This window comes from Gamsiella multidivaricata (genome assembly GCF_025024155.1).
Source record: "Gamsiella multidivaricata strain RSA 2152 chromosome Unknown BC939scaffold_5, whole genome shotgun sequence".
In the NCBI taxonomy this organism is placed as follows: Eukaryota; Fungi; Mortierellomycota; class Mortierellomycetes; order Mortierellales; family Mortierellaceae; genus Gamsiella; species Gamsiella multidivaricata.
The window spans coordinates 141,323-162,988 of NW_026251713.1; the positions used below are offsets into that span (position 1 = coordinate 141,323).

The 21,666-nt window shown below is 48.7% G+C and overlaps 9 protein-coding genes across 9 annotated transcripts; 5 read left to right on the top strand and 4 right to left on the bottom strand.

The window, feature by feature from the left end:
* Positions 1–399: 399 nt before the first annotated feature.
* BC939DRAFT_525193 (isocitrate dehydrogenase, NAD-dependent) lies at positions 400–1,966 on the top strand (the record flags this gene model as incomplete). The annotated part of the gene is made up of 4 exons (XM_051561296.1): positions 400–542; positions 647–697; positions 832–1,632; positions 1,739–1,966. The coding sequence occupies exons 1-4, from the start codon at positions 492–494 to the stop codon at positions 1,964–1,966; spliced, it is 1,131 nt and encodes a 376-aa protein (XP_051416614.1). The 5' UTR covers positions 400–491.
* A 689-nt stretch (positions 1,967–2,655) lies between these two features.
* BC939DRAFT_473202 (uncharacterized protein) lies at positions 2,656–3,943 on the bottom strand (the record flags this gene model as incomplete). Its single annotated transcript, XM_051558334.1, has 3 exons — positions 2,656–2,891; positions 2,998–3,162; positions 3,262–3,943. 3 exons carry the CDS (start codon positions 3,941–3,943, stop codon positions 2,656–2,658), a joined length of 1,083 nt encoding a protein of 360 aa, XP_051416615.1.
* A 1,496-nt stretch (positions 3,944–5,439) lies between these two features.
* On the bottom strand, positions 5,440–7,539 carry BC939DRAFT_437692 (uncharacterized protein). The gene has a single exon (XM_051553732.1). It carries the CDS (start codon positions 7,039–7,041, stop codon positions 5,932–5,934), a length of 1,110 nt encoding a protein of 369 aa, XP_051416616.1. The 5' UTR covers positions 7,042–7,539; the 3' UTR covers positions 5,440–5,931.
* Positions 7,540–7,890: 351 nt separating this feature from the next.
* BC939DRAFT_437695 (uncharacterized protein) lies at positions 7,891–8,735 on the top strand (the record flags this gene model as incomplete). The annotated part of the gene is made up of 2 exons (XM_051553733.1): positions 7,891–7,905; positions 8,019–8,735. 2 exons carry the CDS (start codon positions 7,891–7,893, stop codon positions 8,733–8,735), a joined length of 732 nt encoding a protein of 243 aa, XP_051416617.1.
* Positions 8,736–8,960: 225 nt separating this feature from the next.
* Positions 8,961–10,092, top strand: BC939DRAFT_220710 (uncharacterized protein). The gene has a single exon (XM_051550780.1). It carries the CDS (start codon positions 9,185–9,187, stop codon positions 9,983–9,985), a length of 801 nt encoding a protein of 266 aa, XP_051416618.1. The 5' UTR covers positions 8,961–9,184; the 3' UTR covers positions 9,986–10,092.
* Positions 10,093–10,198: 106 nt separating this feature from the next.
* BC939DRAFT_499089 (SNF2 family N-terminal domain-containing protein) lies at positions 10,199–14,632 on the bottom strand (the record flags this gene model as incomplete). Its single annotated transcript, XM_051559902.1, has 13 exons — positions 10,199–10,393; positions 10,505–10,881; positions 10,969–11,134; positions 11,228–11,941; positions 12,039–12,295; positions 12,391–13,168; positions 13,254–13,433; positions 13,527–13,627; positions 13,730–13,945; positions 14,035–14,080; positions 14,178–14,327; positions 14,448–14,486; positions 14,618–14,632. The coding sequence occupies 13 exons, from the start codon at positions 14,630–14,632 to the stop codon at positions 10,199–10,201; spliced, it is 3,234 nt and encodes a 1,077-aa protein (XP_051416619.1).
* A 940-nt stretch (positions 14,633–15,572) lies between these two features.
* On the top strand, positions 15,573–16,850 carry BC939DRAFT_499090 (Isy1-like splicing factor; the record flags this gene model as incomplete). The annotated part of the gene is made up of 6 exons (XM_051559903.1): positions 15,573–15,598; positions 15,709–15,878; positions 16,004–16,116; positions 16,218–16,335; positions 16,437–16,559; positions 16,654–16,850. The coding sequence occupies 6 exons, from the start codon at positions 15,573–15,575 to the stop codon at positions 16,848–16,850; spliced, it is 747 nt and encodes a 248-aa protein (XP_051416620.1).
* An 83-nt stretch (positions 16,851–16,933) lies between these two features.
* Positions 16,934–17,406, bottom strand: BC939DRAFT_221043 (uncharacterized protein). Its single transcript, XM_051550782.1, has one exon. It carries the CDS (start codon positions 17,298–17,300, stop codon positions 17,016–17,018), a length of 285 nt encoding a protein of 94 aa, XP_051416621.1. The 5' UTR covers positions 17,301–17,406; the 3' UTR covers positions 16,934–17,015.
* Positions 17,407–17,676: 270 nt separating this feature from the next.
* Positions 17,677–21,635, top strand: BC939DRAFT_482962 (kinase-like domain-containing protein; the record flags this gene model as incomplete). Its single annotated transcript, XM_051559155.1, has 9 exons — positions 17,677–18,040; positions 18,202–18,423; positions 18,504–19,031; positions 19,118–19,297; positions 19,388–19,591; positions 19,690–20,470; positions 20,571–20,813; positions 20,923–21,250; positions 21,351–21,635. 9 exons carry the CDS (start codon positions 17,677–17,679, stop codon positions 21,633–21,635), a joined length of 3,135 nt encoding a protein of 1,044 aa, XP_051416622.1.
* Between the last annotated feature and the right edge of the window lie 31 nt (positions 21,636–21,666).

A 21,666-nucleotide genomic window follows, 5' to 3' on the forward strand; every position in this document is an offset into this window, starting at 1 on the left:
AAAACAACGAGGCAACAAAAAAAAAAAAAGCATTGTTTGGGTTGGTGACTTTGGTCCTTTTGAGTATAGTAGCCACGTGATCTAACCTAGATTTGCGGCATTCCCTGTTTTGGAATCCTCGCCTTGTGCCTAATTTTCATGCACCTACGGTACGCGATAGATGTGAGTGCAGAGTATCGAGCCCAATAACTGAAGTGCACTACAGATGTTTGGCTGGAAAGAGGGCTGCGGACGATGGAGGCTGTATTTGGTAATGAGCTGCTTCCAGTGCCTGTCAATTGCCCCGTTCAGAGTTGAGTATGTTCCGAATGCGGATGTCTGCGGCGAAGTGTGGAGGGGTCGGCGATAAGAAAAAGAGTTCAACTCAATTGAGGGTGATCAGCGAAAGATTCCGCTCCACTCAACTTCACTCCACTTCACTCCGCTCCACTCCACAACCTCCCCACTCTACATCCTCCCCACTCCACATCCTCCCCACTCCTGCTGTGATCATGTTGCACTCCATCCCCCTCTCGGAGCCCTTGGCTGCTACCTTTAGCAAGGTTAGACAGCTACCATGTTTTTATAACACGTTGCGCGATCAAAGCGAGCAGCCTAGGATCGCCTTCATTAACGCATGGTGTATTCTACTCTCCGCCGCTACTAGGTGGGCCTCCGTGCTACGAGCACCTCGACCATCGTCCCTCAGCCCCAGGATGTAAGTTTGCTGGAAAGAATGAACCAGTGGACCGAGACTGTACTCGGCCAGAAATCGACACGCAGGATGCTCATTCTCTCTCTCTCGCTCTCTCTTTCTATGGCCCTGCGTTCGATGTCAACTCGAGATAATAGCAGATCCACAGCTCGAAACTCGGAGGCCGCTACACTGTCACCTTGATCCCTGGTGATGGTGTCGGTCAAGAGATTGCCGCGGCTGTCAAGACCATCTTCAAGGCCGCCAACGTGCCTGTGGATTGGGAGCAGTTCGATGTGTCTGGATATACCTCCGCTGGCGATAACACCTTCCAGCAGTCGGTTGAGTCCCTAAGACGTAACAAGGTCGGTCTCAAAGGCATCCTCTACACCCCTGTATCCTCCCTCGACCACTCCTCCTTCAATGTCACCATCCGCAAGGACCTGGACATGTACGCGTCTTTGGTTCTCTGCAAAAACATCCCCGGCTATCCTACTCGTCACGAAGGCGTCGACTTTGTCATCATCCGTGAGAATACCGAGGGAGAGTACTCTGGTCTCGAGCACGAGTCCTATCCCGGAGTTGTCGAGTCGCTTAAGGTCGTCACCCGCATCAAGTCTGAGCGCATCGCCCGCTTTGCCTTTGACTTTGCTCTCCGTAACAACCGCAAGAAGGTTACCTGCATCCACAAGGCCAACATCATGAAGTTGGCCGATGGTCTCTTCCTCGACACTTGCCGGGAGGTCTCGAAGGAATACGCCAGCTCAGGCATCAAGTTTGATGATATGATTGTCGACAATGCTTCCATGCAGCTCGTCTCGAAACCCCAGCAGTTCGATGTCATGGTCATGCCCAACTTGTACGGAAATATTGTCTCCAACATCGGTGCTGGCCTCGTCGGTGGTCCCGGCATTGTTCCTGGATCCAACATTGGTCGCGAGTATGCCATGTTCGAGCCCGTAAGCGATTGTTGACTGCAGTCGATATGATGTTCAGTATCATTACATAGATGTAGTGTCCTAACCGAGTATCTGTCTTGTCTGTCGTATGCCATGCATCACACAGGGCTGCCGTCATGTCGGTAAGGACATTCAGGGACGCAACACTGCCAACCCGTCGGCAATGATTTTCTCGTCCGTTATGATGCTCCGTCACCTCGGCCTGGATGATCATGCCAACAAGATCGCCAACGCTGTTTTTAAGACCATCCTGACCGGCGCCATCAAGACGCCCGATATGGGCGGCTCTAGCACCACCACCGACTTCACTTCTGCGGTCGTCTCCAATCTGTAAATCAATGTGAATGTTTTTATTTCATTCCTCACCCCTCACTCTCCACTCTTCACATATAAAGTTCAGTTCATTATCCAAGCGTTGTGTCAAGAAAACATTGGGTTGAACGTATTACAGAAGCACCCTCCTGGATCCGATACTGATTTGGAACCGGATCCTGCGCACTCACATAAAAATTGTGAACCACACTGATGACAGTATCGAAAGGTTGGCTTGTGCAAAGTAATACCATTCGTTGCTGCCATTGACAATGCTCGATATGGAGTGGATGATTTTGATGGTGTGCCTGAGAGTAAAGATAGTGCAGATGAGCGCCCAGAGAGTACCAGGGCGGACGCTCCTATGCTATGCCGCTCATGCGAGACGACCTCACCACCAGACCGCAGTATGGATCGCAAAAGGCCTGATAGGGGAAACGCTGTGGTGAAGTGTCCCCGCTGATGGATTGGCTGAGAGGATCCTGTGTCCAGAGGTAGTACTGCTTCCCGCGCTGCTTGTGGCCCTGGGTCGGAAGCAGGCAGCTGCTGCACAGATAGTCGGTTAGTCCAGCGAGCGCGCCATGGAACGAATGATAACGGGATATAGGCGTCCAGTGGAGATGTCTCCTGAATAATCTCGTCAGTTGCCGTGGAACACCGCTCGTCTTGCCGCCTTCCGATGGAGCTAGTAACAGATTTATCTATAAGTGATTACTCAAACATGAATGACCATCGCTCAAGTTGTTGGCGGATGACATATATCTTGGCCGCAGGCCGCCATGGTGCGCGCAATGTTTGAAGCGTGTCCAGTCCATTCAGCGATAAGATGCGGATCAGTATCCTGGCGCGTTGATATGCGGCGCGAGTTTCGGACTGCCGGCGTTCTTGTTCGAGAATGTTCTCCTGCGGGAGCAATTCCGCTTCTTCTGAGGCCCTTGCATTGTCTTCTAGTGTAGTACGTAGATTGAGCACGGAGTACCTTTGTTTAACTCAACGACTTCAAGATCAGCGAGATAGCGGCAACAGAACGGCGGCAGAATACCATAAACGTACTGCCTCTTTTTGAGAGTGATGACTGGGGGTCTAATAGTTGCTCGCCTTCGAAGTGATCCAATTGCTGCAGAGCACCCTGGCGACCGAAGTCATTAAGTGAAGAGAAGTTACTGTGAAGACTTGCTGCCGAACTAATGATATTGCTTCCTGGCAAGTCAAACGAACCTAGCAATTCCTGCAGTAGGGACGGGAAGGATAAGTTGTTGATTCCATAGGGTTATTCATGCGTGCATTGGCTGCCAAGGTTCTTGCCCATGAGGGTACCGTTCAAGGAGCGTAGATCGATGTGCCGGCTGAAGTTCACTAGTCCCAATTCGAACAGATCCTGCAGAGGTTGCGAGAGCAGCGCAAATCCTCGCTGCTGTGTGTTATCGCCGGCTTCGTCAAGAGTGGTGCCGCTGCGAGGATCGTGCTTCTGTCCGTTCTGATGACACTCACAGACGCAAAATTGCCTGCACGGGTAGACACAAAGTTGGCAAGGCGGACAATCGAAGCTCAGATGCTGGACGAATTGCAGCGGTATCTGACCAAGGACATCTAATATGATCCAGACGGTGTTGTTCTCATTACTATCGAACTCGCCTCCTTCAATGTCGGGCAGATCGTAGTACGCAGGCTCACTCAAGGTTCGGTACCGGCCGTCCTGGAAAAGCGTTGATCTACTAGCGCTGGTCCTACGCTCATGTCTACTGTTGCCACTTCCTCCTCCTGGGACAGAGGTCAAATCATCGATGGGGCAGCGCCTTTGCCATCCTGGATAGCTGTAGAGGAACGGGTCTGGGAAAGGCAGATGCAGGGATTGCCAGAGACTTGCTGTGTTTGTAACCAGTGGATCGATTGCTGGATATGTTGCACATAGGTTGAGCAGATCCAGCGTAGGCAAGAACGTGCAAACGTTCAACACAGTCTCTGGAGGAAGAATATCCCAATACGAGTATTCCTTCATGGGGCTTGGATGAGCGCTGCTCCGTGATCCAGCTCGACGGAAGGATGAAAGACGCAGGGTCAATGAGGAGCGGGGTAGAAAGTATAACAGTAGACCGGATAACCGCCTTTATCGCTTATTTCTTGCTTATCCTGTGCTTATTTCTTGCTTATCCTGTCTGCAACATATCAAAGGGCACTTTGCTGAAAGTATAACCGAAACAGAACATCAGATTTTTTTTTTTGGTTTTTGGGGTCGTTTGAAAAAGTGGTCTGTGCGTCATGTACCACACCCATCCTCAGCACATCCAAATAGACACTCATTTTAAGGAATTTGGGTGTAACAGTAAAATCGGGTTGATCGTGGTGCACTCATTTCTTCTACAAGCAACATCGCCAAAAGAGCCATGCCACTCTTTTAAATTTGCCCTTCGCTTTCCTTAGCACTTTTTTTACACCATGCCTCCATTTCGCAACTATTCTCGCCACCGAAAGACTCCGCGAGCACTGATACTTGAAGCATTGACACGCCTTGAATTCCAACTATTCCTTGACGCGTCCCAGAAAGAGATGTTTACAATCACTCCTCTGTTCCTGAAAGTGTTCATCACAAAGCATTTTTTTAAAACCAACAGATACCTCAATCCAAGGACACCAATCTTCAAGTCGTCGACCTACCGGGACAAAGTCCTTACCACGGACAATGGGACCCTCTTCCAAGATGCTCTACGGTTATCTCCCGAGCAGTTCGAGTACGTGCTCGAGATCATTCGAGATCACTCGGTGTTTCAACGTCAGGGGAAGAAGCCCCAGATGGATGTCGCAATCCAGCTGAAAGTTGGCCTTCATCGCTTAGCACACGACGGATCATTGGTTTCATACAAAGCAATCGGTCGAGTATTGGGCGTAACTGAAGGGACAGCCATCAAGTACTCCCAGCGGGTCATCGAAGCACTCTGTGCCCATATCTCGAGATTCGTTTCCTGGCCCGATGTCGAGGCGAAGGCTATCATCAAGGCGGTTTTCGCGAAAAAGGGTTTCAAAGACTTGCTTGGGGCCATTGACGGTACCTTATTTCCTTTATACCGTGTGCCTTCAATGGACAAGAACAGCTGGGCAACAAGGAAAGGCAACTTCGCAATGGGCGCGACTGGCGTCTGTGATCATCGAGGAGTTTTCATCTTCTTTTCCACGGGATACCCGGGGAGCAGACATGACTCCGCAGCGTATAAGGACACCGAGCTCTATCGCTTCCAGAACCGGTACTTCGAGGGAGACGAATACATGGTCGGTGATGCGGCGTATGGGCTGTCACCTACTCTCATGACAGCCTTCAAAGGCGCTCTTACGCCCTGTGGTGTTCCAACCTGGTGTGGGGCTTGGGCACTATGTGCCTGAGTCGCACCTCCATTTTTATTTCTACGACGTATTAGCGAGTCTTCTGTGACTAGTAACTACAGGGACTATAAAAGACCTGTTGGTACCTGTCATCAATAAAACCTTCTCTTGTTCTCGTTGACTTCAGTCCGATTGTTTAATTAGTAAGTTAACTCCTAGAGAATATCACACGCCCAACAAGATCAAATTCAACAAAAAACTCAGTGGAACCCGGACGAAAGTGGAGCATGGCTTTGGTCTACTCAAAGGACGATTCAAATCCCTCCGCTGCCTTAGAATCCATATCAACAGCAACCAGAGCGTCTTTGAGGCAAGTAGGCATGTAGCGGCTTGCGTTGTCCTGCACAATATTCTTTTGACGAGTGGGATTCACAATCCGTATGAAAAAGAGACTGAGCGATGGATACAAGAGGAGGTCGAGGAAAGGAGGGCGAGGGGCACGATTGCAGAAAATGACAGTGGTAGCGAGGGTGGTAGTGACGACGATAACGACGATGAGTTGACTCCTGCTCAACAGAGACAGATGCGTGAGGAGGCATTAAACAAACGAATCACTATCATGGCCGCAGTTTTACAAAGAAGACGATGAGTAATAAAAAATATAGCAGTTCTTTAGTGATGATACTTGGATGAACTTCCACCGCCAGGACTTCTCTGCGGGCTAGGACTACATCTCTGTGGACTTTGTGAAGATCTCTGTTGCGTTACTCCCGTGTACTGCGCTTTCGCCAATTCCGCCTCTGCTCTCTTCATCTCTGCGGCTGCCTTAATTTTTTCGATCTCCAACTTCATCCTTTCAGCCTCCATTTCGGACTTCAGCTTCAAGGTCTGCATCTCGATGAATCGTATCTGCGCTTCTTGATACCGGCGATTATCCTCGATTGCCCTCTCCTCGATAGCCAGTTTCTGTCGTTTGAGCTCGTGCGCTGTTTCAGATATGTCAGATAAGTTCTTGAGCATGGCGACGTAATCCGACCCTTCATTTCCACGCTTGTTGGATGTCTTGGCCGGTGTCGTTGAGCTCCGGTGTCCGCGTACAGCGCTGGTTTCTGGGAGTCTATTGGGAGAGTCCGGCGGTCCAGCTCCAGTGCCTTGCCCGTCGCTCTCGTCGCTAGTGATGTCGTTGTCGTCCGGAATAGGTCGGTTGAGGTTGCCGGTAAGCTGATAGGGCTCCCTTGGGTTCAAGGACCAAGACGCAGACCAGACCTCGACCAAGATGTAGTAGAAGTGACAAATTTGGATGACCTTCTCCTTCAATGACTTGTTGGGCAGGTCTCCATTGCCGGTCTTGTTGAGAGCCAGGTTAGCCCTCTTCCAGACTTTCTTCATGTTATCGATCTTGTTCTTGATCTGAAAGCCATCAAGGGTTACCGGCTTCTCCTCCGTGGAAAACTTGAGATTGACCTTCTTAGCAATGCCTTCACGAACCTCGGTCTTAGGCATGTGGTAGCTGTTTCTGTCACTTGGACCGTCCAAAAAAGACCAAGTCTCTGGGTCCGCAAGCAGCTCTGCGATATACGTCTCCTGATCCATTGTGAAAACATGTCCTTTCGACCTCCCCTTCGCCTCTGACTGAGTAGGCGCGGAAGGCCGTCGAGGCAGTTTTTTTGGGACTGCGGGGGAATTGGAGGATACGCTGCTGGCAGTTAAAGTCGGGGAAGGGAATGCTGCCGAAAGCAGAGGAGAACGTAGTGATGAGGCAACAGAGACCGGTGATGACATATGGTCTTGAGGCTGCGAAGGATACGTCAATTGAGAAACATCCAGGGGTCCCGTGTTTGACGCAATACCAAGGGAGGCAGCGGTCGTTTGCAAAGGTCCATAGCGTGTGCCTGGCGCTGAATGGGTGGGGAACAAGGGATTATCGCAATGCTAGAAAAGAGACGCTTGTCACCATCTGCAACGAGGCTACAGTCTGACAAGAGAAAAGGTGTCGCGTGTTTTATTTACCTGACTCAGGGCCTGCAGCCGAAGAAGCTCCAAAGTAGAAAACTGCTGCTTTCGATGCAGTTGCTCTTGGTACTGTTGGTTCCTTGGGTACAGCTGATGCTGTTGATACTGTTGAGGCTGTTGAGGCTGCTGGTGTTGTTGAGGCTGTTGGTGTTGTGACTGTGGTGGTTGCCGTAGCTGGGACTGATGATGTAGAACGTCGCGAACAGGATCGTCAGAGAGTTGCTGCCGACTTTGCTGTTGTTGAGGTCGTCTGCTCATTCGAAAAAAGTCTTGGTTTGTTGCTCCATTCTGATGATAGAGACGACGAGATCGAATGCTCGAGCGGGTCAATGGAGTTTCCTGCTCGGGGTCAGATTCTTCTGCCCTGCTGATGGTAGGCGCAGGTAAAACGTCGTACTCAGGTGGGCGGGGAGTGAGGGGAGGGGAAGAAGGAGAACTGGAGTCAACCTCATTGGTAACAGTACGTTGCTCTTGCGACATGGGTTGCGGGGATGGCGACGGGTGTGCGATGAATGAAGAACAGGAAGCGAAAACAGTGGGACGTTGAGCTTGACTAGGGTGTGAGAACCTGATGTCGACGATTTTGCCCTAAACATCGTCCTTTTTGGCGAGTCCACGATGTCAACCGACGATGTTACACGAACAGCGTCCGCTCCTCCCCTTAACACAACATCGAGAACAACATCGCAGACAACATCGTGCACGATTTTTAGAACTGAGGGCGGCTAATAACGCCGATTACCAAGGCCGTGGAAAAGGCGATGCAGGACTACGAGTCTGCTGTCAAGGTCCATCTCGTCAATGTAGCAAAAAAGGCGTCGACTCTCCGATCCTTTTATGGCGGCGCTAGGTTCAAGCAAGACAAGTGCGACTATAGAGAGGCCCTGCGGCATGACCTTGATAAGGCTACAACCGCGATCCTACAGATGCGGAAGCATGTCCCCGATCGGCAACTATCAGACAAGGATCTCGCGGATGTGCTCCACCATCTTGATGACGATATCAAGGGTTCCATGGCATTTTTCGATGGATTGCCGAATGTAAAAGAATACGATTGGGCACCATATCTGCGACTCATGGACGAGGTAAATAAGCGACCGGAGATTGAGCGCAAAACGCTCCTAAAATCCAAGTCGTTGACGAGGCGTCGGAAGAAGATCGCCAGATCTCTCTTCGAACGAGGATTTCTGAATTTGAATACTCTGCCGGACGACAAGCGTAATGCCTTTCTGCAGTCGCCACTCGTGATCGGGATAGGTAATGGTGATTTCCGTGGTTGGAAAGGTCAGAGCCACGGCGGTAGCCAGTTTACCAGGAACTTAATGCGACAGGCAAGCATTGAAGACTTTTCTAAGAGAAGCGAGTGGCAATTGAATGATTCTAATATTTTGGCTTCCCCTGGCATTACTAGACTCGGGATCTCGTCAAGGACTTGGCAAGGAGCAAGAAGTCACCAGTGGTGATCGAGTTGGTCAAGGTCCCAGAGTTCCGGACGTCGATTTTTTGCTGTTCGTGCCACTCTCGGATGAGAGTCCGGGGCCGGTCGGTAATCTGCGACGAGTGCAAGTGGGAGCGCGACCGGGACCACAACGCTGCCACGAATATGTCCAGCGCTGTGTTGTAGTTTCTCCGCAATGGGCAGTGGCCCGCTCCTCTTGACTATGAAAGGGCCAAGCTTGTCGACAAAACAACAACATCAACAATAACGACGCTCGAAACATACAATCGGCAGCCACAGTCTTCAGACCAATCAGAACGCCGAATTTTTGGTCAAATAACGAGGTTCCTCATAGTAAAGGGCCTTGTTGATGAATGCCTACAACTTTTGATCCACTGGTCTTTTCGACATGCGGACAACGCTGCTCTGTCGAGAGAATCAAAATCTCCGCTCGACTAACCCGCACGCAACAACATGAGCGCTCGTCTGAACCTCTACACCAGTTACCGTGACGCTGAGCGCACCTGGCTCCACTCCTTCACTAGTGCCGCAGCAGCTACAGAAGACCCTGGTGATCCATCAACCATTGAAGAGTGCTCCCTGCACTACGGAGAGCTGGCCTTCCTTCTCGCCGGCCTAAAGCCTTGTGTCCTGATCCAACTTCCGACGCTAGATCTAACCCTCAGTCTGTACCGTCATGTCCTCCAATCCCAATGGACGCAGCTCCCTGCTTATAAGCAACAGAGCTTGCAGCAACAACATGAAGATATGCAGGAGGAGGAACACGCATTAGGACTGCACTGTAAAATGATCACACAAAACGTGCGGTCGCCAGAGATGCCACTTCAAGGATGTGTCCTCGTCTGGGCTGACCAAACCGTTCGCTCTCATCCACAATCGGACCTGATCCAACGTGGTATCAATCTTTTATGCCCATTATCGCACTATGACCGAGAAGACACAGTCCCAGGAGTGCAATCTGTCATATCTGAAACAGATTTAGCCATCATGCTGGATCTTCCAGGACGATTACCAGAGAGCGAAACTGAGATGCACCAGATGATAGAGGTTTCATATTGGCATCAGGAAGAGGTGGCCGACATAGCAAATGACAGTCCCTCAGAACCACAGCCGACGCTCCTAACAGCCTTTGCCGCACAACCAGATCAGATACCCAACGTGCAATCTCATTTCAAAAGATACAGGGACGCTGTTCGTGAGAAGTATGGGATGCGGTTAAAACTTCATGTTCAATCCATGGCCGACATGCTATAAACACAAATAAAAGGCACACACACGATATTCGTGGTTTTCTGTTTAATTGATGCATTATGATGGACTGGTAACTATTTGGAAGACAGGAAAGAACTGTGGGAAGGAGTAAAGTTTTTCAGTCTTTTTTTTTCTTTTTTTTTTAGTAGTAAAAGAATATTATCTATTGAGCAAATAAAACAATTCCTGTGTGATAGACCGCGACCAGTTGCTCCACTATCTTCTTCTACTTGAGCGTGAGCCCGTGCTGGCCGGAGATGATTTACTAGCTGCGGGTGATGCCTTGCTGGAAACGGCAGGAGAAGCCTTCCTTGAGGTCGCTGGCGAGTTCTTGAGAGACGATGCCGGCGAGGCTCTGCTTGACGGGGTTGCTACTCCCTTTGTCTTCTTCACCGGTGTGTCTTCCTTCTTCTATACACATCAACCAAAGATGAAGGACGCATAGGTGCATGTTAGCACATCACGTTTAGATCACCAAATAATTCTAGCAAAATCAGATTGAACAAGAACGCGTATACATACCACAGCCTTGACAGGCTCATCCAGCTTGTCGTCCGAGATCAGGCACTTGATCAAGTAAGCACATCGCCGCTGAAGTTCGAGAGGCGTGCGGCTCTTCAAGAACCAGTCAAAACGGAAGAGTGGGCTCTTTCGAATTTCATCCCTGATCCTGTCATATACATCGTCAGAACCGTATCCAAGGCGCTCCAGCATGACAATCAAAAATCGATCCTCCTCTTCAGTGTAATTCTTGGTCTTTGTCTGATTGTAAGTAATCTTGAGCTGCTGCAGCGGCACGCGATGACGGTGAATGACTGCGCTGAGTTGATCTTGTATGTCTGACTGACGCTGCAGCTTGCTTTCACCCTTTTCAATAGCTGCGATGATGCGCTCATGATCTATATCATGTATAACGAGCGAGTATTAGCGACCAGTCCTGTCGCATAACGACACACTCGAGAACAGTGTTCAAGTTTTCTGCATACCTGCAATCTCCGTGTAACGCTTCCAGAAGACCTTGGAGTAGGCCTTGACTTCCGCAGGCGTCTTCCCTTCAATCTCATTAGCAATCTCCGACAAATTGCTGCGTCCAAACTTCTCGCAGGCCTTGTAGAATGAAATAAAATCGCGCTTGCTCCAGTTCTCAAATCCCTATTTATCGCCAAAACAAAAGAAATGAGATAAGTATGCAATTCGCAGCAATTACAGACCCTGGACAGGCAAGGCAGTGGATGAGCAACCTACTTCTTGCAAGAGTTCTTCCTTATCGGCCACTTCCTCGTCTGTCAAAGGCTCTGCGGTGTCGATCAACGCCTGCTCACGATGTTGTTGCTCCTCGAGCTCCTGTTCGGTCATATTAGCCGCCTCAGCGCCGACAGCCTTTGGTACACGATAGCCAATCGATTTGCGATAAAACAAGACTTCCTTCTCCTGGAGCTCATGAAGACGCTGTGGATAGAACTGGAAATCCTGGATATTGAGTGTTTTTGGAGGGCGTGGTGCCCTGTTCGTTGGCGCCTTTGGTGCAACACGCAAAGCATCTCTGTAATAGTCATCGACCGCATAGTTGGCCTTGCGCTCTCTCTTTGCAGGCGTAATCCAGAGAAGACTGCCGTCGGCCTTTCTCTTGTTGCTCCAGTCCTCTCCTTGCCAGTCATATGCGCTTCCTTCGGCGTTGGTAAACTTTGCCAAATCTTCAATTCCGACATTGGAGTACTTTTGGTTGAGCTCCGCCGTCTTTTCTTCTCCACGACGAAGGATTTGCTCGATATCAGGATCGTATGAGAAGTTGTCTGAAGCTGCTTTAAACACGTCTGCTGCACCATGTTGGATCATCGTCAATAGTTCGTCTTTGCTAGCGATCTTTTGTTGCTGTGCCATCCGTCCTTGTTGAATGACTAGCTGATCCAAACGCAGCTTTTGTGCCGCACGCTCCAAGACCTTTTCCTCAATCCCATTCTAGATCACAGGAGAGAAGCAGAGTGAGTACATCGCCTTCCTTGCTTCGAGTGGATCCACTACAACTCATGTGCCCGCTGACATCAAGTAGCCTTACCTCTGTCACGAATCTGAAGACGTAGACCTGCTTCTTTTGACCGATACGATGCGCTCGATCCTGTGCCTGAAGATCCACCTGAGGGTTCCAATCGCTGTCATACAGGACAACGATATCAGCCGTGACCAGATTGATACCAAGACCTCCGGCTCTGGTTGTGAGCAAGAAGATGAACTTTGAGCTATCAGGTTTGTTATATTCATCAATCGCGCTCACTCGATCTTCGTGGTTAGTTTGGCCATCGATACGGCAGTACTCTATATATGGGTAATAAATAGATATATTGATAAATTATCAGGAACTGCTTTCATGAAACCAGTGCTCATCATTATATGAGGATCCAGGTGCTCACCATATCCACGGAAAACACAATAATCCTCCAGGATGTCGAGAACACGACTCATTTGACTGAACAACAGCACACGCGATCCCTGCTCCTTCATGCGCTTCAGCAGCTTGTCCAAAACGACCATTTTTCCTGCATTGTCGATAATGTGTTGGTCGGTAGTGTAAGGTGGGCCAGGTTCTGCACCATCGAACAAGTAGGGGTGATTACAACATTTACGGAGCTGCATCACAATGTTCAACAGCCTGGTCTTTCCCTCACGCTTGTTGGCGCCCGCTCCATTGACAGCATCGATATCCTTCTCTAGAATGCGCTGGTACCACTTGCGTTGCATGGGCGTCAACCCAACATACAGGTTGATCTCCTTCTTGGGCAGTAAACTCTTCTCCACGTCTGACTTGATGCGACGCAACAAGAAAGGGCGTAGCACCTTGTGTAGCTGTTGAACAACCTTGTCCTGATCTCCGCCCTGATTCTCGAACCACGCATCAAAGTCCTCTGAGGAGCTGAAAACATCCGGTAGCAAGAAATTAAGAAGAGCCCAGAGTTCATGCAGATTGTTCTGAAGGGGCGTTCCTGTGATCAAGAGTCGGTTCTTGGAGTTAAAGGTGCGGATGATCTGTGAAAGCTGGGAGTTTTCGTTTTTGATACGATGAGCCTCGTCAATAACAATGTACTGCCAGGCAAACTTCTTGAGGTGAGTCTTCTCCAGCAGACAGATGTCGTACGAAGTCAAGCACACGTCGAACTTCTGAGTCAAAAGACGCGATTGAATCATTGCCGCCTATGAATAAAACAGAATATAACTAGGTGAGCTGCTATCCCTCTTTCTTGGCTACTTTGTCCTTGATCTCGTTCGTATTGCTTACGCGCTCTTCCTTGTTAGCATGGAGCATAAAAACATTCAAATCCGGGAGCCATTTGTGGAACTCGTTCTCCCAGTTGTGAAGGGTTGACTTTGGTACAATGACAAGATGGGGGCCTGAAACACCTTGGATGTGCTTTAAATAGCCTAGGAATGAGATCGTCTGCAAAGTCTTTCCCAAGCCCTAGATTCCAATAGTGTATTGTAGAGGATTAGGAACGCTATATCATTATCGGTATATCGAACGGTTATCCGTCACTCAGTGCCTTTAGCATACCATCTCGTCCGCCAAAATTCCGTTGATGCCGTTCTTGTACAATGATACCATCCAATTAAGTCCTTGGATTTGATAATCACGTAAAACTCCGTTCTTAATATCTATTGTCAGGAAAAAGTACTGTAAGCAGCCAAATTCAAGGACACAAAGACTCAGCAGATTGACTAGGAATGCACACATGTACAATGAGCCCGATACTTTACATGCAGGGGATTCAGTAAACACGAAAGAACTGTCATCGTTCTCGTTCTCTTCGTCGTTCAACAGCTCCTGATCTTCCTCCTTTTCCGTTTTGCGACCGATGCGAGAGCCCCTGGGCGCCTTGACTTTCTCCTTCACATCCTCGCCGCGTTCCTTTAACAACTTTGCAAACTCGGGATCCTTGGCCTTCTTCAAATCAATAAAATGTTTGAACAGCTCTAAGATAATGCAATATCATGAACTGGTTAGATTAGACAAGAATCAGATCGGAACATGAAATAACCATAATTCAATGAATACTCTTTACCTGTTTGGCCAAGGAGGTAGGAGATTCGGTTCGAAGTGTCCACGAGCTATATCAGAGAACATTACACTCCAGATCAGCTAAGCAGTCCACTGCGCAATTGACTCGCCATGTGCAATGCAGCGAGATCTGATCAGGTACCGTACCTTGGCTTTGTCCATCTCCACCATGTCGCTCTCAAAGTTCTCCTTCTGCTGCTGGATCAGGGCACGATCCTGCTCGCGCTGGGCCTTTCGCTCTGCTTTCTGAATCTTATCGAGTTCTTTTTTTGACAACTTCTCAGGTCTCTCGTCCGACTAGGTAACACCAAATCACCAAAACAGAGAAATACAATCATTAGATTTACGACATAGTAGGGCAAACTACACTATGCGAAATTGACGTATGAGTGCAATAAGCTCAAGATGTTGGCTTACGCTGTGCATGGTCTCGTCTTCAGAGACATGTTCAACAACCTATATCATTCAGTAAAATAGGACTTAGGTTAGTCATCGATTCGTGGTGTGGTGCCATTGGAGAGCACTTTTTCCGAGAAGCCGGTGTGGAGTTGCGAGGGTCAAAGATAATGTGATCAAGCAAGTAGTACCTCTTCTCTGTCCATTCTGTATATGAGGTTGTGTGCCTAAAGCATTGCGTAATAAGGAAGAGGTGATGAGTTTTCAAGTTGATCTCGTCTGCCTGCTTGCTGTGCTCTGTTTGTTTCCTGAAGTTGACGCGTTGAAGTTTCCAGTCGGTCAGCTTACGATTTGTGCAGAGTCGAGGCGAGGTCGGGTAGACGAGAAACTGGATGTCTGTATAGAAGCTACCGAAAGAAGAGAAGTGCGAGGTGAGTGAGTGAGTGTGGGTGAGTGTGAATGTGTAGTCGAGCGAGATGAGATGGGTGAGGAAGAACGAAGGAGTTGGCAAAAGGCGAAAGACGCAAAAATGAAATCAAAAGCAGATCCAAGCCACAAGCAAGCTGTCTCCTGCCAATTGTGCGTCTGTCTGTTTGAGCATACACCGTACGGTGAACTATAAGGCCTGCTGCACATCCAGATCCATGACGCCTAAAAACCACAGTGACTATTGATACCGTTGATCGAATATAAGTAGCGCAAGACGCGTCGAAAGTCAAAAAAATGCGACGCGTTCTGGACGTTCGTGTTTGAGAAGAACGTGCCTTGGGCCTCATATGGCTCACGCAAACCAGATCGGTCTTGGTTTTTATGATCCTACACATATGAGCTACCTGCGCTGAACACAGAGATCATGATATGAGTGCGTTTGGGGTTACAATTGCGTTGGATCTCTCTAACATGGATCTTTATTCTGGAACCACGGATCTTCGATATTTTGCTATTTCAATTGGCAAGCGTACAGGGATCAGTCGGTCAATCTTCAGTATCGTAGTGTAAGCGATAGATCGTAAAGTACAGTTTGCACTGGTGAAACGCCCATGGAAACGTAGTTTCTCAACTAAAAATCTCGGTGACGTCGATTCAGCTAATAAAATAGGGTACTATCCTTCACCTCCATCAGCACCTTCCTTTCCTCTTGACACCATGGCTAGAAATGAAGAGAAAGCACAGTATGTCCTTAAGCCTGTTCTCCTATTCGACTACACTATAAGATGCAGGATCGCATTCTCTGGAACTGGATTCACTGATCGAATTTTTTTCCCAATGAACGGCGATGTAGATCTATGCTGTATCGCTTTCGCGAGGCAAAGAATGCTGAGCTAGGTGGATCAAAGAAGCTGGAAAGAAGACCTTACCGCATATCAGAAGTGAGCTCCCTTGCTGAGGCAGAGAAATGGCGCCGCAATGTCATTGGCGATATCTCAAAGAAAGTATCCAAGATCCAGGACTGTACGTGTCAATGCCGTCGTCTTGCCGCCAAAATCCTTGTTGAATTGTCGTTATGGATCAGCGTATAAATCTTGAGACTTGGTACTCACCTTGCTTCTTTTTTTTTTGGCCCCGTGTCAAAATAGCCGGTCTGTCTGATTACCAAATCCGAGACCTGAATGACGAGATTAACAAGCTGATGCGCGAAAAGTATCGATGGGAGCAGCAAATTAAGGATCTCGGAGGCGTGAATTATAGGGTAACAGGACAAAGCAAACTGCTTGAGAGTACCATCAGAAGTCAAAGAATCATTTGAATCTGGATTACTGATTGCGTGCTTTTGCATTCATCTCATCGCAGATAACGGGACCAAAAACGCTAGATGCTCAAGGCAAGGAGGTCCCAGGTGCACGTGGATATAAGTATTTTGGGCGCGCCAAAGACCTGCCGGGAGTCAAGGAACTGTTCCAACCACAAGGTAAGCGTCTTTTTATCAGATCTCAATTGGTATCATGGTGGTATCAGTGCGCATTTATGACATGAGGACTGACGCAGGGACGACTCTTCTTTCACATGTAGCGCTGACGCTGAAGGAGAAGACCAGAGCTGAATTATACCGCTATATTGATGCGGATTATTACGGATACAGGGATGAAGAGGATGGAACGCTTCTAGAATTTGAAGAAGAACAAGAGGAGTTGGGTACGACTAAGAACAAATTTCTTACAATTAACTTATGACCGAGTCATCGTATTGAAGTACTGACCATTTATCTATATTCCTTATCGAATATTAGCAATGGTGAAAGCGCTAGAGAAAGCAAACGCGGAGGAAGAGGATGGCATGGACGTGGATGGCCAGGGTGAAAATACCCAGCCTCTGGGCAAGTTGTATGTTCCTTCACAGAAGGAGGTCGAGGAGTACTTGGTGAAGAGGAGGAAGCAGGCTATTCTGGATCGCTATATCAGCGAAGAAGTCGTTCAGAGTTTGTAGCAGCACTCATCATGCCCCCTATCATTCCAATTGTACTATACATCATCTACAAAACTAAACTCTTCAGACCTGGGCCAACGATGGATATGGCGACTAGATACCCTAAAATACTGATCTTGGCAAGAGCGACCTCAATGAGTATAGTAATTTGTGTGTGCACTCCTCTCAGTTTATTGTGTGTGCAATTGAGGATAGCACTTCATCTCGGTAAACATACATCTCAATGGTCCGTTTTAGGCGAGTCCGTGCTGTTGCCTTGGGCACGAGCAGAGAATCCGTTAACACCATGCCATAACTTTGATTCAGCGCGTGCTTACTCGATCTTAGTGCCATTGCGGTATGAGTCGATACGCCGTTCTCTCGAGATATCGACCAACTAAGTACAAGAGACAATGTTGATGAGGAACACAAAAGGTCAACTAAAAGGAACAACCCAGACACAAGAAACATTTTTCCCGCTTTTCCTTTGAGCACAAAACAAGTAGAAAAGTTTCTCCTTTTGCCTGTTTACCACCAACCTCCATCGCCCTCCAGTCAAATCCACAGCTGCACGCATCCTTTGCATAACCATCAACACGAGCCAGCGTCCACGCCATCGAACCTCCTCGAGGCCACAACTCGATTGCTGAAGAATAGGCCTTTTAAAAAAAAGGCGAGTTCAGGAACCAGGCACAGATGAGAATCCCCCGTCAAAGCGAGGAGCTGCTCTAGAGCTTTTGTTGTTGTTTTTCTTTTTTTTTTCCTCTCTACCCCTGCCTTACACCAACAACCAATTCCACTTCACACTTTACTCCCGGCTGGTCATTTCCACCCTTAGTTTGCAAGAATGAATGACGAGCAAAAGCTGGAGGATCTCCGCCGAAGGCTCGAGAGGGAGAACGAAATCCTCAATGCCACCCGCAATATCCGCAAGATTCAGGAGAGTGAGGCGGCCAAGGCTTCGAGCGATATCACTATTGAAGAAACCCAGCAACGCATCGACTACTTCCAGAACGAGATGAACAAGCTGCTCTCGAGGATGTTGGACGGCCCCGGCCCGGGGCCCATGAACGCGCCCATGAACGCGCCCATGAATACTGGTGGATCAGGTCAGTCAATTCAGTCGTCCCACAGTCGTCAACCATCCAACTCCAGTTTCAACCCTGGCTCTTCAGATGACCCCTCGTTAAATAGACCATTGTCGACAGTGGGTAAGTGGCAATTTTGGCAGCATTCAACAATCCTCTTCTCGTTAGTTGCATTTGATCGTGAGGAACAAATATATTCAAACGTGTATAAATGGAATGGGCTGAAGTGCAGTAAATTGACATAGCCCTTCTGATTAACGGCGCTGCTTATCACATTCTCATAGACCTGCTGAAGACTTCCAGAACAATCACTACGAACAAGGTCGTTTACAAAATGCACGAACTGGCATACAAACTGGAGGTCGAGAAGAAACTGAAGCTGGCATCGGAGAAACTGGAGCAGTTGGGGATGAATGCCAAAGATGGAAACGAAGAGAGCAGCGAAAAGGTCGTTCTTTTGAAGCGTGCTCTTCAAAAGTATCAGGGGCTCTACATCCCAAGTCAAAGTAAGAAAGGGTTTTTTCGAAGGATATCCATGTTTTGCAAGAAGTCCTTAGACTGACGGCTCCCTGCTTTGGTATTCTAGATGACGATACGATGGAGTCTCCAGGAATGGCTCTCCGGCGCCCTATGACCGGTATTCTGCATGTCCGTATTGCTGGGATCAAGCATCAGAGCAATGCCCCAACCCGCGATTCTCGACCCGCAGAGTCTATGGCTGTGATCAAGATCGACGGTGCTTTGAAAGGAAAAACGAGGATGGCCCGTAACGGAACAATGGGTATTCGATGGAACGAAGACTTTGACATCCCTGTCCGCAAAGCGAGCGAGATCGAGATCACGGTGTATGACAGGCCCGATCACACAGCGGTGCCTATCGGCATGTTCTGGCTCAAAATCTCTGATCTTGTCGAAGAGCTGAGGAGAAGAAAAGTCGAAGCCGATAACGACGCAGCCAGAGCAGCCGGTGATGTTCATGATCTAGCTGTCAAAAGTCCCGGTTCCCGCCATCGTTCGATTTCCTTTGGTGAACCTGCCTCCAACGCTGTGGATGGTGTGGATGCATGGTGGGACCTAGAGCCGGCTGGACAGATTGGAATCAAATTTAGTTTCGGTATGATGGATAACTCAAGTCCAGCCATTGAAATTGCGTGCATCTTTCAATGGCCCTTTACTGATGATGGTTCTACATGAACTTAGTTAAGGACGTGGCTGTACGAAAGCGACCCTCGAAACTGGGCCGTCAAGGAGCTGTCCGCAAACGCAAGGGTGATGTGCAGGAGGTTCAAGGCCACAAGTTCATGTCTCAAAAATTCTACCAGATCATGATGTGTGCCCTCTGCAACGAACTGTTCACAGGGAAAGGATCACAGTGCGAAGGTAAACTCCTACTTCAACAGGTGACATGTTAACGGTGCGTTATGCTATACGTTATTCATTTTACTCGTTCTTTATTGTTTGATATCTTAGATTGCGCCTTTACATGTCATACGAAATGCGCGGAAAAGGTTTTTATCAAGTGTATTTCCTCCAGCACTGCTGAGGATCCCGACGAAGCCAAGCTGAACCACCGCATTCCTCATCGTTTCGAAACGTTCACGAACTTGTCCCCGAACTGGTGCTATCACTGCGGTCATATGTTGACCTTTGGACGCCGACACAAGATGTGCACTGGTAAGCAGACATGGACACGTTCCTGTAAAATACTTCAGCGTCATCTCTACGCGACTCATTCTGATCCGACTATTGACTCTTTCAATTTCTTGTAATAGAGTGCCCAGTGTTCGCGCACGATGGATGCAGCGACCTCGTCCCGAACCACTGTGGTATGCCCGCAGAAACGGCCAACAAGCTGATGGAGGAGATCAGACGTCGCAACCAAAGTAGCAGACATCAAAGAGCATCCCCAGATATCAAACGCAGCCCGCAACAGACGCCTTCAGCTGCGACCGAGGCGCAATCCCCTGATGTTGAGCAGGAGCGCCTCCAGCAGCAAATGGAACAAATGAAGTTGCAACAGCAACAAGAGCAGGAGGATCAGCGTCTGGCGGAGGAGAAGCGACAGCATCAGCAGCAGCAGAAGGCACAGATGCTGCAGCAACAGCAGGCATATCAACAGCAATTGCAGCACCAGCAGCAAGAATCCGAGCACGCCTACAAGCAGGAGCAAACAGCTGTACAGACCAGTCGACCGGACGCTATTCGAGACGTTGATCCTTTTCGCAGAGAGCAACAGCGGCTGGAGCTGTTACGCTTGGAGCAGGAACGCACTCAGCAATACCAGCAGCAACATCAGCAACAACAACAGCAACAACAGCGCCCTTTCCCGGTCATGCCCAAGCCTCATATGCCGACCTTGAAAATCGTGAACAAGCAATCTGCCCAGACTCAGCCCTCGCGCAAGTATGGCTTGAACGATTTTCACTTTCTGGCTGTACTGGGTCGAGGAAACTTTGGAAAGGTCATGCTTGCTGAAGACAAGAAGGGTGGCGAGCTCTATGCTGTTAAGGCGTTGAAGAAGGATTCTATTGTGCAGCATGATGAAGTCGAAAGGTACGGATATCAAATATTGCTATGTTTGTCTATCTACATCTGCAATCTCGCCTTTCAATCTGTTTAACAATTTGTAACCCTTGCTACGATCTCATCATAGTGCAAAATCTGAAAAGCGAATCTTTCAGGTGGCGAACAAGGAGCGTCACCCCTTTTTGACGACCCTGCACTCTTGCTTCCAGACTAACACTCGTCTATACTTTGTTATGGAGTATGTCAGAGGAGGCGATCTGATGATGCATATTCAGCGTGACCGACGATTTGGCGAGCGACGAGCAAAGTTCTACGGATGCGAGGTGCTGCTGGCTTTGCAATACTTTCACCAGAACGACATTGTCTATCGGTAAGGCCATCGAGGCATGGAAAGCATTGAAGTTTAGATTTTGACATCGTGCGCGCTCTTATCAATATTATCCCTAATACGTCCTATTGTGTTTTTCTTCATACTGCAGCGATTTGAAGTTGGATAACATCCTACTGACTCTTGATGGCCATGTCAAGATCGCCGATTATGGCCTCTGTAAGGAAAATATGCCCCATGGAACGACCACCAGGACGATCTGTGGTACACCAGAGTTTATGGCCCCAGAGATTATCGAAGAGCAGCCCTATGACCGCTCGATTGACTGGTGGACATTTGGTGTCCTCATGTACGAGATGCTGCTCGGTCGTGCTCCCTTCTCTGGAGAGGAAGAGGACGACATTTACGACTCGATCATGGATGACGAGCCCATTTTCCCCCAAGGCTTTGGTCGCAACGAGCAGGCACTTCTTCAATCGGTAAGGGACATGTGTCCTCGCAATATGAATCTTTCGAATCAGTCTTATGAGAACAAAAACTAACCATTGATCCGCTTTTCTCTTCGGATCGTTTACAAAGTTGCTTATGAAGGTGCCTCATCTTCGTCTGGGCGCAGGACCCGGAGATGCGGAGGAAATCAAGGCCCACGCGTACTTCCGCGACGTGAACTTTGACGATGTGTACCACAAGCGCATCCCACCGCCGTTCCTGCCCAAGGTGACATCTGCCAAGGATGTCTCCAACTTTGACCCCGAGTTTACGAGAGAGAGTCCCAGTGAGACTCCATCTGATTACCAGCTCAATCATGTCGAGCAGGGCTTTTTCCAAGGATTCTCCTATGTCTCGCCATGGATTCAACCTTAAGCGCCTTTCATTTTGTGCTTACACCTCTTAT

What these genes read in the sequence shown, in the direction of transcription:
- BC939DRAFT_221043 (XM_051550782.1), bottom strand. Translation starts at nt 17,300, where the DNA reads ATGTTTCTTGTGTCTGGGTTGTTCCTTTTAGTTGACCTTTTGTGTTCC.
- BC939DRAFT_437692 (XM_051553732.1), bottom strand. Translation starts at nt 7,041, where the DNA reads ATGTCATCACCGGTCTCTGTTGCCTCATCACTACGTTCTCCTCTGCTT.
- BC939DRAFT_220710 (XM_051550780.1), top strand. Translation starts at nt 9,185, where the DNA reads ATGAGCGCTCGTCTGAACCTCTACACCAGTTACCGTGACGCTGAGCGC.